Here is a 13,820-nt window from a genome sequence, read left to right as displayed (position 1 = left end):
CAAGAGATAGATTGGATTATTTGGATTTCCATTATCTGCTCAAAAACTGCTGCACGGAATCATGGCACACCATGGTCAAAGACTGCGCATAAATCTGTATCACATGAACACAGCTCTGAATATGTCAATAACTGCAGAGATCTTCTAAATAATTCACTATGTTATTTCAACATGTCAACTGTCCTTAATAAGTGGTGAAACAGAAAAATCTAGCAGTTATTAAATTAATTCCAGTCTATAATATTATTATTAGCTATTAAATGGTTTATAATACTTATTACTTTATCATAATATACAGTATTGTAATATACTGCATTGTACAACATACTATATTGTAACTACTTGGGTTATGTAGTGCACAGAAGTGTTACTTACAGTGCACCAGTACTTGTTTTGTTATATATAGTACTCATATTTATCGATTCTCCAATATTTTAACAGTTTATACTATACTGCATTTGAAGCAGGTTTGTATCAGACTTTACATTTTCACATTCTGACTTCAGCAAACAAATCTCCTTTGTATTTCTCAGCCGTACTGTTCGCTACATCTGCACCTGCATGTGTCAGAGAATCCTTACACCTCGAGAAACATTGTCAGCAAAGACTCAGCCCCAGGAATCATAATAGCGTCAGGTGAGGAGATTATTTGATTTGCACATCCATACTGTTGGTTACCTGCAGCCTCCATGCTGGCCTGTGATCACATCCTTGAGCTCTCTCAGTCAAATCTGTTCTTTAGTTCTGTTCAAAGGACTTTCAGAGCTCAACAACAGTTTACAGAGGGAAATGAAATCAATCTTTCCTGCACATCTGTTCCACATTACTTGAGTGGATATAACTTGTCATAATACATAGTCATATTTCAAAAAAGCAGCCGTTCTGAGTAACTGTTTCACTGTCAGATTAAAATTTATACAATTATTGTGTTGTATAATTATTCAGGTGTGGTTGGACCTGAGCTGACCAGTACTAACGTCAGTATTTTCATCACATCGGATGCGGGAAACACCTGGAGGGAGGTACGGTATCATAACCATAAGACTAGGAATGGGTGTAAATTTTTGTGCATTTCTGCGGCAACTCATTAAAGTGATTACTTTACTGAGTATGATCATATTTTTTTATAAAACCTCGTCATCCTTTCAACAGAACAGAGGGAATTTCTCTAAAGCTCCTGTGATAAGTCTTGTTTTCCCCTTGAACCTTCCCGTAATATATTACAGAACAAAACAGAAAGAACATGACTTGGTTTGGTTTAATTCACACAACTGAGACTAAAGTGTAAAGAATAGTTAAGGTTCCTGTTTGCTTAGTGTGTAGCTTTAAGTATTCATGTTTCTTATGTTGCATATGTAGATTAGAGTTTTTTTTTGTTTGTTTTTTTGCCTGGCGTGATGAAGGGAAGCTGCTTTTGTTTGCAGGTTTTTCAGGAAGAGTACAGCGTGTTTTTCCTGAATCAAGGAGGATCTCTGGTGGCCATCAGACACACACCTCTGCCAATTAGGCACATTTGGTAAGGCTCTCCAAGGATGCACCTCATCTTTTTAGAGACTATACTCAATCTTCAAAACAAGGAGTGGGACTGCTTTCCTGCTGAGGCTTTTCTTACAGAAATCAACTCTATTTGTGGCTGGTCTGTCTGTGATCCAACCATTGTTCTTTCCCTCAGGCTGAGTTTTGATGAGGGCAGAAACTGGGACAAATATAGCTTCACCTCCTCTCCGCTCTATGTTGATGGGGTGTTGGGGGAGCCTGGAGAGGACACACTTATAATGACGTAAGATATGAAGGAATGTGAAAGATCTGATGTGTTTCTAGTTGGTTAATTACTGCACTCGCTAATTATATGTTGCTCTAATCAAGACTTAGAAGAGTACATAAATAATCTTGCATTAATTTAATGTGGTTTTGAAATGGTTTCATAAGCCAAAGATGTAGATAAGGTTCTCAATCCACAGAGGAACGTGTTACAATTACAATTTTTTTTCTTAACAGGTTTTTTATTTATACTTAATGTTTTTTCACTTTGTTTTGTGACTTCTTTGTGCAGAATATTCGGCCATTTCAGTCATCGATCCGAGTGGCAGCTTGTCAAAATTGACTTCCGGTCCATTTTCCAACATCGGTGCACATCTGAAGATTATCTGACATGGCAGTTACACAGTGAGGTAAGAACGTGTTGGTGCTGCTCGACTGTTGATTACACTCAAGTGAATCTCTTTGATAAAGTCACACAATAAAAACAGGATGGCAACAAAAAAGGAAGGAGAATCTGTGAAATGTTTGTAATACATTATTCATCACAGGGCAAAGTATGCATCATGGGAATGAAGAGAATCTTCCAAAAACTGAAAGCAAACGTTCGATGTATCAAGGCCAGAGATCAGTATATTTCCCAGATGTCAGACTCCTGCCCATGTACAGAGGAAGATTTTGAGTGGTGAGTTCCATGCTCTGCAGCTACTCTTTTCACTTCATTAAATCCAGCGCACAACACTTTATCAGTCTCCAGAGGCAGAGTCTATGAAGCAAACCTAAGGCACAACAGGAAGAGTGTTTGAAGACTTATATTTCATAATTCACAACTTGTTATTCTAAATTGTGTTATATTTTTGTAAAGTTAGGAAGTAACAACAAGTACAGGTGTTCTGACCAATGAACTGAGTTCTTGGTTCATGTACAGTACTAGATCAGACAAAACTAAAATGGGTACTAAAGAAATCTTAATTACGAGTTTTAGAAACTTAAATATTAATTTGAACAAAATAATTTATATAGCAAGAACACTCACAATACAATTTAACTGACTGATAATATGAAGCCATCACAATCCATGCATCTTATATTCAATGCACTGGAATAGATTTTCATAATGAATAACTCTAATGCTTCACTGTCTCTTCTTATACGCTTCTTTATGTCTAACATAAAGTCAGAATTTCTTGTGCATCAATTCACTCCGTCTCATGCTCTTTTATCTTTCTGAACAGCACCGTCTTGTATATCACAAGCTTAACACCATTTTACTACTAAAAGTCTTATTAAACTTTTCAACTCTGGCTTCTGAGAATGTCTTACCGTCATCACGATGAAAGAAATATGACAGATCCTTCTGACTTTTCCAAGGTATAATTATAGCTTGTGTAAACACGAACAATGCTTTTTCTGCTTCAGAGGTTTGATACATAAAACATCAAATCTCCGATTCTCTGAGCTGCTGGGCTGTGAAAACCTCTCCCTCCTAGAACACCTCTGCTCACAGTACACACATGCACTTTGTTGTGTATGATTCTGTTTGAGCCGAGTAATTATACTTGATATTTTAAATAAATGATAAACGGTCTTGATAACGCCCCAATGTATCTCTTTCCCTACTTGTTGCTTCCACTGAAACACAGCGACTATGGGTTTGAGAGGCACATTGATGGGAGCTGCACTCCAGCTTTCTGGTTCATTCCTTCAGTAACATCTAGAGACTGCCTCACAGGCGACAGCTTCCTCAACACCACGGGGTACGACTTTCAATGTACTGTACTGACATAAGCAAAGGGAGTAATTACATTTAAGCTTAAAATTCCTAAAAACATGTTATTATTTGTGAAAATTATGTGCATATGTACATTACACACTGTCCATGAAAAGCAGGTAACCCAAAATCAAACGTGCATAGTTTTTAGTATAATTCATACATGTATTGCCCTGTTTGTTTTACTGTTTGGTAAATTGCACTAACATGCTGCTCATCTGTGTCAATAAATTCCAGATATCGCAGGCCTTTGTCTAACAACTGCACCGAAGGAACACTGTTGAAGTACAGCCCCAGGCGACAAAGGTGTCCGAGTCAGGCCCCCAGAGGCCTCCAGCTGTTCACCAGCGAGGGAACACTGGTTGCAACACTGTGGAACAATGTCACCTTCTTGGTCTTTCTGGAAGAGGTGCTGACTTGACTTTACAAAGCCACAGTAGTGTGTGTTACAGGAAGTAGGCAACATGTTTTTCTTTTGAGTTTAGTGCATTCTCTGTATTTCTAGATGCTGTCAGACATAGCACAGAGGCCTGGGCACCAGCATATTAAATAAATATGCAGTGACATGAGTTACCACTTGACCTCATTCTTGTAGATATTATGGAAAATACACAGTGTTATGTTGCAGCAAGGACACTGACAAACAACTGAGGCTACAGTGTGAGTGACAGTAGTTTGTTTTCGTCTTGAAGGGTCTTGGCTCCATGACAAGTATAACAGTGGACTTCGGTGATGGGACCGCCATATCTTATGTTAACATAAGCTCCATCGATGACGGGGTCAAACATATCTACACTAAAGTTGGCATCTACCAAGTTTCTGCTACAGCAAGCAACACTCTGGGCTTTGACAGGGTGATACTCTACCTTCACGTCACCTGTGAGTCAAACAAGTATTTAAAAGTTGCTGCTAAAACATCAACAATTATGTGGTCAGATTTCTAATTGTTTTTCAACATTACCATAGAATATTGGGCAAATTGTTTCTTCACAAATACCCTTTAACTTTAGTTGCACCATGCAAGATCCATCAACGTTAAATATGGCAAAAAACGTTCTATTCTTTCTATTCTGCAACGTGTTATTGGCTTGTTAAATAGAGACCCCATTCAAAATCCCCATGCAGAGTTTTGTCATTCACCCAGTGCAGACGCTTGTTTGCTGTTTCCTCACTGAGCAGCAATGGCCAGTTTGAATCTAGCTTATTATAATGCATTCCATTGGTGACATTTTCATGGCAGCACAAAGCATCAAAACATCCACAGACATTTGTCAGAGCATTTCTGCAGTGCAATCAATTTCTCCACTGTCTAGCCATATGGTCATTGTGTTCCAGACAGTCAGTGCTCTGCAAAAATGCGGCTAAATATGTGGCCTCTGTTGGAATTTTCACTATCACGGAGGTTGTATACCTTTAATCTTACTTTTCGCATACTTCAACAAAAGGTGTTTTGTGTTGTCTCTCTAAAGGTCAGCTTGAACAAGTCCAGCTTTTGGCTCCTTCAGTGGTTGTCAAGAACAAAGTGGTAAACCTCACAACAGTGTTACAGCCCAGCAATGTGGGAACAGTCACCTATTACTGGTGGTTTGATAACAAAACAGAGGTGGGCCATACTTTCTTATTCTCTACCATGCTACCTATTTACTGGATTCAAGTCACAGTACATCTCCCTCTCTCTGCCTTTTAGCCTATAGTGACCCTGGATGGAGCGATATCCTTCACTTTCTCCAAGGAGGGAAGTCACAGTGTCACTGTTCAGGCTTCGGTTGGCAATACAGTCCATCAGGACCAAATGATGGTGGTGGTTTATGGTAATATATATATTACTATTATGCAACACTCTCAATACAATTTGCATGTTGATATTTTTCAAGTATGTACGTGTGTGTATTGAGGTGTAAACTCAATTTGCAGATGAAGGCCATCAGATTTGGCTTAAAGGTCCTGTAAATGGACTTTATATAAGAATTGTTTTGTTAATGTAGTGTTCTCACAGTCTGGACTGGACCTTTAATCTCAGCTTTTAAAGCTTAGGAAGAACTTATGTTTCAAAACATAGCTAACAACTCAACATCTACCGTACACGTATCCCTTAAATTATCTTTGCTAACTGTATGTACAACAACATTTTCTTTCTTTCTTTTCGCTTGCTAAAACTATTTTGAGGATTAAAAAAAGGGGGTTTATTTGTTAAATCATGTGTATTACTGTGAAGAGGGATTCCACATAATTGAATTAAAAAGGAGAAGTGCATAAGCTGAATTTATTTTCTGACTATTTCAGATTATTTCCGGTCACATGTTTTGGCCTTTTCTTCTAATTTGGATGAGCTGAACCCTGGGGTGTCTGAGTGGAGAGAGGACATTGGCAGAGTGGTGAAGAGCTGCATGGTTCAGGTCAGTTCTTCGGCTGCTAGCTGGTATTATAATGACCCCACCAGAATCAGGAATTAACTAAACTCCAGAAGACCTCATTCACATTCTGGCAATTAGCAGCTTTGCACTATGTGGGAGAGAGAACCACACGTCTCTGTGTAGTGAGCCAATAACATTTCCATTCTTGGTTATGCTGCATTTGTAATGGATGCGTGTGGTCTCGAGTTAAGTGTGGCACTCCACTACTTGCAGTGGCTTTAACCTCTCTTGCTGTGTAATTAGTTGTTAGCCTTTACCCGCTGACATGGCACATCACCCCAAATCATTATTACCAGCACTAGCGATCAACTGAACTTGTCAAAACACTAAAGGGCAGTTAAAACACTGCTATGACAGTTGCCATTTGCTCTCCGAGTTCTCTCAGAGCTGAATGCCATTGCTTCGAGAGAACACCAAAACCTTAAGTAAAGAGCGGCTAACTGTGATTAGGTGTGCCTCGTTTTCCCCTCACAGAGACTGTGGGCATGTCAAAAAAGCAGCAGGTTATGTAAAAGACCTGGAAACGGAGCTCTATATATATCCTACAGTAGCCCTCAGTATGAAACATTCGCTTTGACCTTCTGTCTTGTCAGATATTACCATGGTTTACACCAGGAAAGTGACAGCAGACCTCTGGTTACGGCATAAATGCACTAAAAGGCCTGGCCTTTACCAAGACCTGTCGGACTGCACTGTTGTGTTTCGGTTGATCCATACATTATATCTTGACAGTGACTGCTACTTAGGAAAATGATACATGAACTGTATTTACTTATTAGTACAGACGACCCCCAAAGATTATATTTGAGAGGCAAAGAGCTGCATGTCTCCCCAAACTGCGTCAATTAAAAACCCCTTTTAATGAGGTTTTGTTATCATTAAAGGTCACAGGAATCAGTGAGGATCAGCTTCTGGTCACAGTACTTCCAGGTTTACCAACCACAGCAGAGATTTTCATTGTGCCTGAGAAGAGGTCAAGAAAGGAAGCCATGGATGAAAAGTGGGCGCACCTGGATCAGGTATCGTCTTGTTGAATCATTTTAATGGCTCCTGGCAGATGCTCGGTACAATGTGGTGTCCCATCGTAATTAAAGCTGCAGATAAATAAGCTGAGGAAGTCAAGAGCTTCTCTCTCTAGAGAGAACATCCCTGAGGACTCTGTGCTTTACTTTAGAGTGTCATACAACTCTTTTGAAACCTCGGTGTAATCTCTGTGCTTGTATATGAAAACATGTGTAATGATGTTTGGACATTTCTTTCACCAGAAGGTTGGAGCCTTTTTTTGCAGCTTTTGATTAACATGAACGTGACAGAACACTACAGTACATAGATCCCATATTAAAGGCACATAAAAGCTGTGTATTCATGTATGTAGTCATTTTGATAGGTTACATATTCTCACATAGTCCTAAGAAAAAGGTCAGCTTCTCCCAAGAGTTTATTTAATTGACAGTTGCGTTCCAGTTGTTCTTTTTTATAGGGTCTGCCTGCAGCCATGTGTGTGCTAACTTTTTTGCTATCCTCTAAGTTTATGCAGGATTTCACCCTGGTGTAGTTAAACAAATGAGCAATAAACTTTTGTTCTAAATATTTTATCATATCTTTTGCAATATTTTGCCCAAATGAAAAATATCCACCATTTTTTTGCCTTTTGGTACCTGAGAAACTATTTGTATAAATTTCACTTTAGCAGTTATATTGCTTTACTGTCTTTTACACAAACCATCCTCATATTTCTGATTATTTCTCCCATTTTTATTTGACATGGAGAGTTGAGTCATTTTTGGAGCTGATATTAGAGGTTCGTTTTTTTGTACTAAAATAGTCTCTGACCTGAGGATATCTGAAGTTTTTTCAAGGTGATATGCATGATTTAAATGTTTAAAAGAAAAGGCTGTATCCTTATTACACTCTTTAGGCGGTATGTAAGCACTGTAATCAGTATACAGTGAGCTGATACTTGTACTTGACCTCTTATCTGCTATCGCCGTTTTTCTTTTTTAAATTCTCTGGCTCAGTTTCTGGATACAAAATCTCTCTATAATCATTTATATGTACAAAAGTAAAATGTAGTTTGACTTGTGACTGATTATTTCCAGGTATTTCTTATACTCTGATTGATTGGAGCCATTCTCTTACCTTCCTGATAGCACTTGGTTTCCATTCATTGCATTGCTGGTATTAAAATAAACTTGTAGAGTCTTAAAACTTGGGGTTTGGATGAGGCAATACATTACAATGAGCATCATGTCTGCATTTATTTTTGTCAGTTACATTATCATTGCATGGTAACATAGTTTTAAGTGCAGCTGTATTTGGAAAGTTTGCCACACAACAATAAGGCTAACTTTGACAAAAATAAATGCAGACATGATGCTCATTGTGATGGATTACCACAGTCAGCCAAGTTTAAAGTCTGTGCAAATATATTTTCATTGCAGAGGAAAATGAATAGTCACCACTGGCTGCATGGTAGGTAGGGAAAATGCTATGTTATTTCTTAGAAAAGGTCAGCAGTAATGAAGACTGTACGTTTATGTAGTAATTGGAGTAAAAAATGCTGAAATTTGGTGTGGTCTATTAAGTGAAAATACAAAGAACAAGAGAAATATGTTTTCAATAGCCTCGTTGTGCAGGTAGCTGTACGTGGGATGCATTTAATCTTCTGTAACTTTGCAAGACTTCCTTCCAATTTACTTTCTGAATTATAGCGTATTCCCATTGATTCCCCGCAGAGTCATTCAATCGTAAAACTGCTTCTCAGCTTTACTGTATTCCTGGTATTTCGTAATAGTCCAATCATGCAAAACAAACTTAAATTGTTAATTAGGATTTGTTTCTGTGCCACCAAACAAAAACAACATACTTATTTTTTTTTTTTTTTTTGCCTGATTGCGCTTATTGTTTCACTGGCTCAAGTGCCCTTAAATAAGATTCTGAGTCTTATTGCTTAAGTGCTTAAATGATTTAATGTTCCCCCACATGGACTGTGAATTTCAGTTGAACCTAAATAGTGATGCAGAATGTCAACACCAGAGGGCAATGTCTTCCCATCTATAAGCACTGAAACAGCATCCATTAGAAAAAATACTCATAAAATACCTTAGAGCTTGTCTTCAACCCTCCACATCCGGAAGTTTAAAACCTTATAATAACATAATAGCAAAACCATCTTTAGCCACCATGCTTCATTGTTGTTATTATTTTATTATGGTAAAACAAGTTTCAAGGCTTAAATTCAATTCTTAAAAATGTATTTCAAAGCTATTCCAAATGTAAACAAGACAATAAAACAGAACTGTTTTTAAAGCACTGGCTAGACAAGCTCATTTATTCATCATAATGGATGGAACCTCAATGTATTACAAGTAAACATAATTTTGCTGGCTCACATTCTGTCTTGAACTAAGCTAATTGGTATTTAATTACATTGATGCATCATATAATTGGCAACAGTGAGAAGGGAGACAAACTGGGGCAGGCGGCCTGGATTGGGAATTAAAGAGATGTATTTATCTAAAGCCTGTCTGATTACCTGGCAGAACCTCACAGACAATAGGGTAATAAATCTTCAGTTCACCGTTCTCATCTCCAGTGAATGACTTGCAACTCGGAAGCACTACGCGAGCGTGCGCCCACACATACACACGTGCATGTGGCGATCGTATGTGTGGTGCAGCTTATTAAAATGTGTAATAGATTTACTGACCCTGATATGCCACTAGAACAAAAAGTAATTATTCATACTGTGTGGAGCAGTCTAATTTTAACCAGTGGAAAGATTTTAGAAAGAGCGAGATGGAATTAGTGAGGCATGGCTAAGGACTCAAATGGGCTCTGGGAAAGCATTTTGGTCTCTTGTTAACTGACTGCTTCATCTAGGTGTGAAAAACAGTGGAACTTGAGACACTTCAGGGAGAAAAATTAAAACTGCAATTTTATGATATTAGAGCACACTTTGATTTCCAATAGCTTTGCCTCACTGAGCTTTTAAATCAGTTAATCGTGTTTTCATGCAAACGGATACACCAAAGGAATCCTCTGTTGTGATAGAAGTATCAAATGGTTCTTTATGTCACACTGTAAGCAGACCACCCTTTTACCTGACAGGGTTTCCATTGCCATTAAAAGCCTGCTGGGTTTCAGTGCAGCAGGTTTTCCGTGTGTCAAATCAACATTTGCTCCTCTTTAGAAGGAAGCAAAAGTTCTGATTCATAATTCAGGCTGTTGGATGAAATGACTGCGGTTGAAATATTGATGACTGTGGAATATTGCTGTGCAGCCGTCGCTAACAGAGTCTTCCCTGCTCCGTCACCCCCCTTTATAGCTTTCTCAGGTTCTGCTAAGTGCTCTGAACCAAGACCTCATCCAGTTCACACTCAAACCGGGGGTGCAGGTGAACGTCTACGCCACGCGTCTGTCTCCGGGTGAGTCTGCTGCGTCTATCGCACACCTACCTGGTCAAATGGTAGTCCAATCCAATTTTGCAGAATGAGATGCTTTTGAGGTGGTCGTCTTCGTATTTGAATCCAGACTTTGTGGAGTTCCTCCAGTTTGGAGGTTAAGATGATTAGTCAACCTGGAAACAAACTAGCCTTCATATACTGCATGTAACCAGGCAGGACTGATAGTGAGTAGATGATCCTGGTTTAAATTAAATTGAACAGTGATTAAAGAGATAAAGCACCGTCTGGACATTAGCTGTCAGTCATAATTTCGACAGCGATGGATTCTCCATTGTTATTTAACAGGATTTGTTATGTCATTTCTATTTATGTAAATAAAAACTATGCATCAGCCTGCATTTTTACCCAGTGTCCCTTTCTCTTTCTCCTTCAAAGCCCCACTTGTGGACAGTAGTGATGGGGGCCACAGCAGCACTGCAGTCATCATGCTCGTGTCAGTTGTACTGATGGGCTTGGCGGTCTTTGTAATATACAAATTTAAAAGGTACAGTACACTGGGATAAAATGTATTGTACCCACATATATTGCAGAGCACTATCTGTCAGGGAGATCTGTTAGATAGAACGTGTGAAAATTAATCCTCAGAGTTTCAGACTCGTATCATTGCAAATATCTACGGTAAGATAGATGTTGTTTTGTTTGTGTGTGTGTGTGTGTTTGCATAACGGCCCCATTTAGAGTCAGCACCCATTATCTACAAGCAAGCACCTCACTGCTGAACTCCTAAAAGTTTCTAGAAGTATTCAGACCTCATATATCTCTGAGTTATGGACGTCCGCAACACAATAATGGCTTGAGGAATAAGACAATTCCCCTCTGTCTCAATCTGCAGAATATTACAGGGGATGACAGTCTAATCAATTCCCCCAGAGTGCTGAATGGGTGTCAGAGTCCTACAGTTATCAATATTCATCTATCTGACAATGTGAGGGTTGACCTTTCGGAAATGCTAAACACAGCCATTCAAGGTGAGGCATACTCTGCAGAATGGCAGGAAAGGTTGAGGAGATAAGTCCTGAGACAACATATATTATACAGTGAGGGACATACAGTAAATAGCATCCTCTGCTGCAGGTAATCCCAATGCCAATCACAGGGGAATAGTTTACCTCCTCTGGGGTTTGTAGAATTGTACTCATTATAAAGTAAAGCATTACTTAACTCTAACTTTCGGGAGCATAATTAAAAAAAAAAAAAAAAAAATCAGCTTCTAAAACTACCTCAAATGTCACAGCAACAGCTGCAGCACAAAATCACAAGGGGAGAATGTGAAATTAGAAATGCAAGATGTTAGTTTTAAGCAGAATTGGGGGTGCATCTGAGGGGGGGATAAAAAATTGATTGAAAACTGAGGTGAACAATATGAAAGTGAGAGAGCAATGCCCAGTGGAATGCAAAATGCCCTAGTTTCCAGCTTTCAAGCAATCCTCTCCCATCCTTAACAGTTAAAAATAGTGTGTGACACATTATGCCTAGTGAAAGCATTAGTGAAACAGACTTGATGGCAGTTCTCCATTAACTTGACTTTAAAAAAAAAAACACATCTTATTCCCTTTTTCCTCTGCACAACCTTCAGGAAAATTCCAGGCATCAACACTTACACAGCGGAGCAGCCTGACAAAGAACAAGAGGTCATCCCGACCGTGACCTCCATAGCTGTCCCAAACCCTGAGGGGGACAAGCTGACCTCACTGGATCATGTGGATGTACAGTTGGACTCAAAAAGCAGAGGTATTAATGTGTCTGCTTCTTCCTTAAAGCGACGTTTCTCAAGAAAACTAATCGTTTCTGACACGTTTATTTATTCGTACAGTGACAGTTTGTTCTTGACATAGAGCTGCATTATATTTACCTGTCAAAGGGGTCTTTAATTAGCACCTAGAGGGAATTTCACAAGGCAACATAAGGGGCAGATTCCAAATAGACCACAATGTGAGTGAATTATCTAAAGGTTCAGTTCATTCAAATGACACACATATTTACTTTATTATATTGAGTGGTAGTGATAATTCATCCAGGTTTTGAGATGTCTATCTCTAAGATTTATGCTACCACACCCACTCAGATAGAATCAATCAGTTGTAGAATCACTTCTTCTGGAAAAGGTGCATCTACCACTTCATGAAAACAGTTAAAGTAAAAAAGTACAGAAAGAAAGTTGTGACAAAAGTTGCAACAGAATATTAATAATTGCATTATCAAACAGGAACTTGAAGCACTCTGACAGGGAAGTGATACTTTAAAGTGCTGCATTTTCACATGAGTTGCGACATATAGTTATAACAGTAAATGCTCTCTATGCATTTGCAGCTTGAGATGTTAGTGTTCCCAGGTAAGTGAAGCACAAACAAGTGTGAGCTTAAGTGATGAGGATGTCTAGGTGAATTATTTGACCCAATAAAATAATTAGTGCATCAGGAAAGGAGCGGAGTGGTGAAAGCATTTTCATCAAGAAATATCTATGAGGTTCCACTTGATTTACCGCTAACCATAGCTAAACTATCGACCCATCCAAGATAAATGTGTTTGCCTGCGAAAATACACCCGTATGCAAATAGCTACATACAATTCCTTCTGTCTCTCTGCTTTCTTCTCCCTTGCCAGGCTACCTGCCATCTCACACAGACATCAAGCTCTCTGATGAAGCGCCCCATGTGTTTTAATGTTGAGAGTCTATGACCGACTCGAAAGCAATACATCTTCTTTGGCAGTTACTTCCAGCAAGCTATGAAACCACGGTCACAATGAATGGTCTCGAGTGTTTTGCTACCCATGCATGGATGGACCAGTTCACACTGTGCTGCCTAATCCCTCTGAGGAGACTGTACAGATTTATACTTGCTTCTTGAAAAGGGACAATTTTTGACTGAAAATACTTGTATTTTTGCAAGGACACTGATCTTTTTATGTAAATAATGTACATCCATAATGGAAGAAGTAAAAGTCATTTGTCTCAGCTGGTTACAGCTACGTCTGCTCAAATATGAAAATATCAAACAGTGGAACAAAAGTGATGTATAATATCTCAAAATATGCTCCTATTTCTGTTCTTTGGGCTTGTGTTTGTGAAGTTTACTTTGTTTAACTATGTGGAAATAGCTTATCTGAGTAAGACAGTGAGGGAAGCGGATTCATTAAGCTCTGTACAATCAGTAAATCTTATCACCAGATTCTCATCAAATGAAAGCTTGCAATATTAAGGAGATGAACAGGGGCTTCTAGTCCCAGATCAGTGTTTTCCATCATGCCTACTTTTTGCCACTCAACATGCTATATTGTATATGTCATAACAAAAATAAAAAGAGAAGATTAAAGCGGATAGGTATATACAGTTGATGAGACACTGAGCAGTCCCTCTTGTTTTGGAGGCTTAAATCATTTCAGCAGAACTGGAATTAATGCTAACATCAT

General features: G+C 38.7%; 1 protein-coding gene across 1 annotated transcript in view; it reads left to right on the top strand.

Moving 5' to 3' along the window:
• Positions 1–13,820, top strand: part of LOC113159014 (VPS10 domain-containing receptor SorCS1-like) — a 37,026-nt gene extending 23,206 nt beyond the window's left edge. Inside the window, exons 11-27 of the mRNA XM_026355467.1 lie at positions 534–636; positions 946–1,022; positions 1,425–1,516; positions 1,673–1,780; positions 2,054–2,171; positions 2,310–2,443; positions 3,402–3,515; positions 3,767–3,938; positions 4,222–4,408; positions 4,999–5,132; positions 5,217–5,340; positions 5,813–5,925; positions 6,828–6,962; positions 10,271–10,370; positions 10,785–10,893; positions 11,986–12,140; positions 13,014–13,820. Coding sequence (XP_026211252.1) covers positions 534–636; positions 946–1,022; positions 1,425–1,516; positions 1,673–1,780; positions 2,054–2,171; positions 2,310–2,443; positions 3,402–3,515; positions 3,767–3,938; positions 4,222–4,408; positions 4,999–5,132; positions 5,217–5,340; positions 5,813–5,925; positions 6,828–6,962; positions 10,271–10,370; positions 10,785–10,893; positions 11,986–12,140; positions 13,014–13,072 — 2,034 coding nt within the window. The 3' untranslated portion in view covers positions 13,073–13,820. The remainder of the gene's footprint in view (positions 1–533; positions 637–945; positions 1,023–1,424; positions 1,517–1,672; positions 1,781–2,053; positions 2,172–2,309; positions 2,444–3,401; positions 3,516–3,766; positions 3,939–4,221; positions 4,409–4,998; positions 5,133–5,216; positions 5,341–5,812; positions 5,926–6,827; positions 6,963–10,270; positions 10,371–10,784; positions 10,894–11,985; positions 12,141–13,013) is intronic.

Source organism: Anabas testudineus, chromosome 15 (genome assembly GCF_900324465.2).
Source record: "Anabas testudineus chromosome 15, fAnaTes1.2, whole genome shotgun sequence".
In the NCBI taxonomy this organism is placed as follows: Eukaryota; Metazoa; Chordata; class Actinopteri; order Anabantiformes; family Anabantidae; genus Anabas; species Anabas testudineus.
Note: the sequence above shows the minus strand (reverse complement) of the source record. Positions and strands in the feature narration are given on the sequence as shown.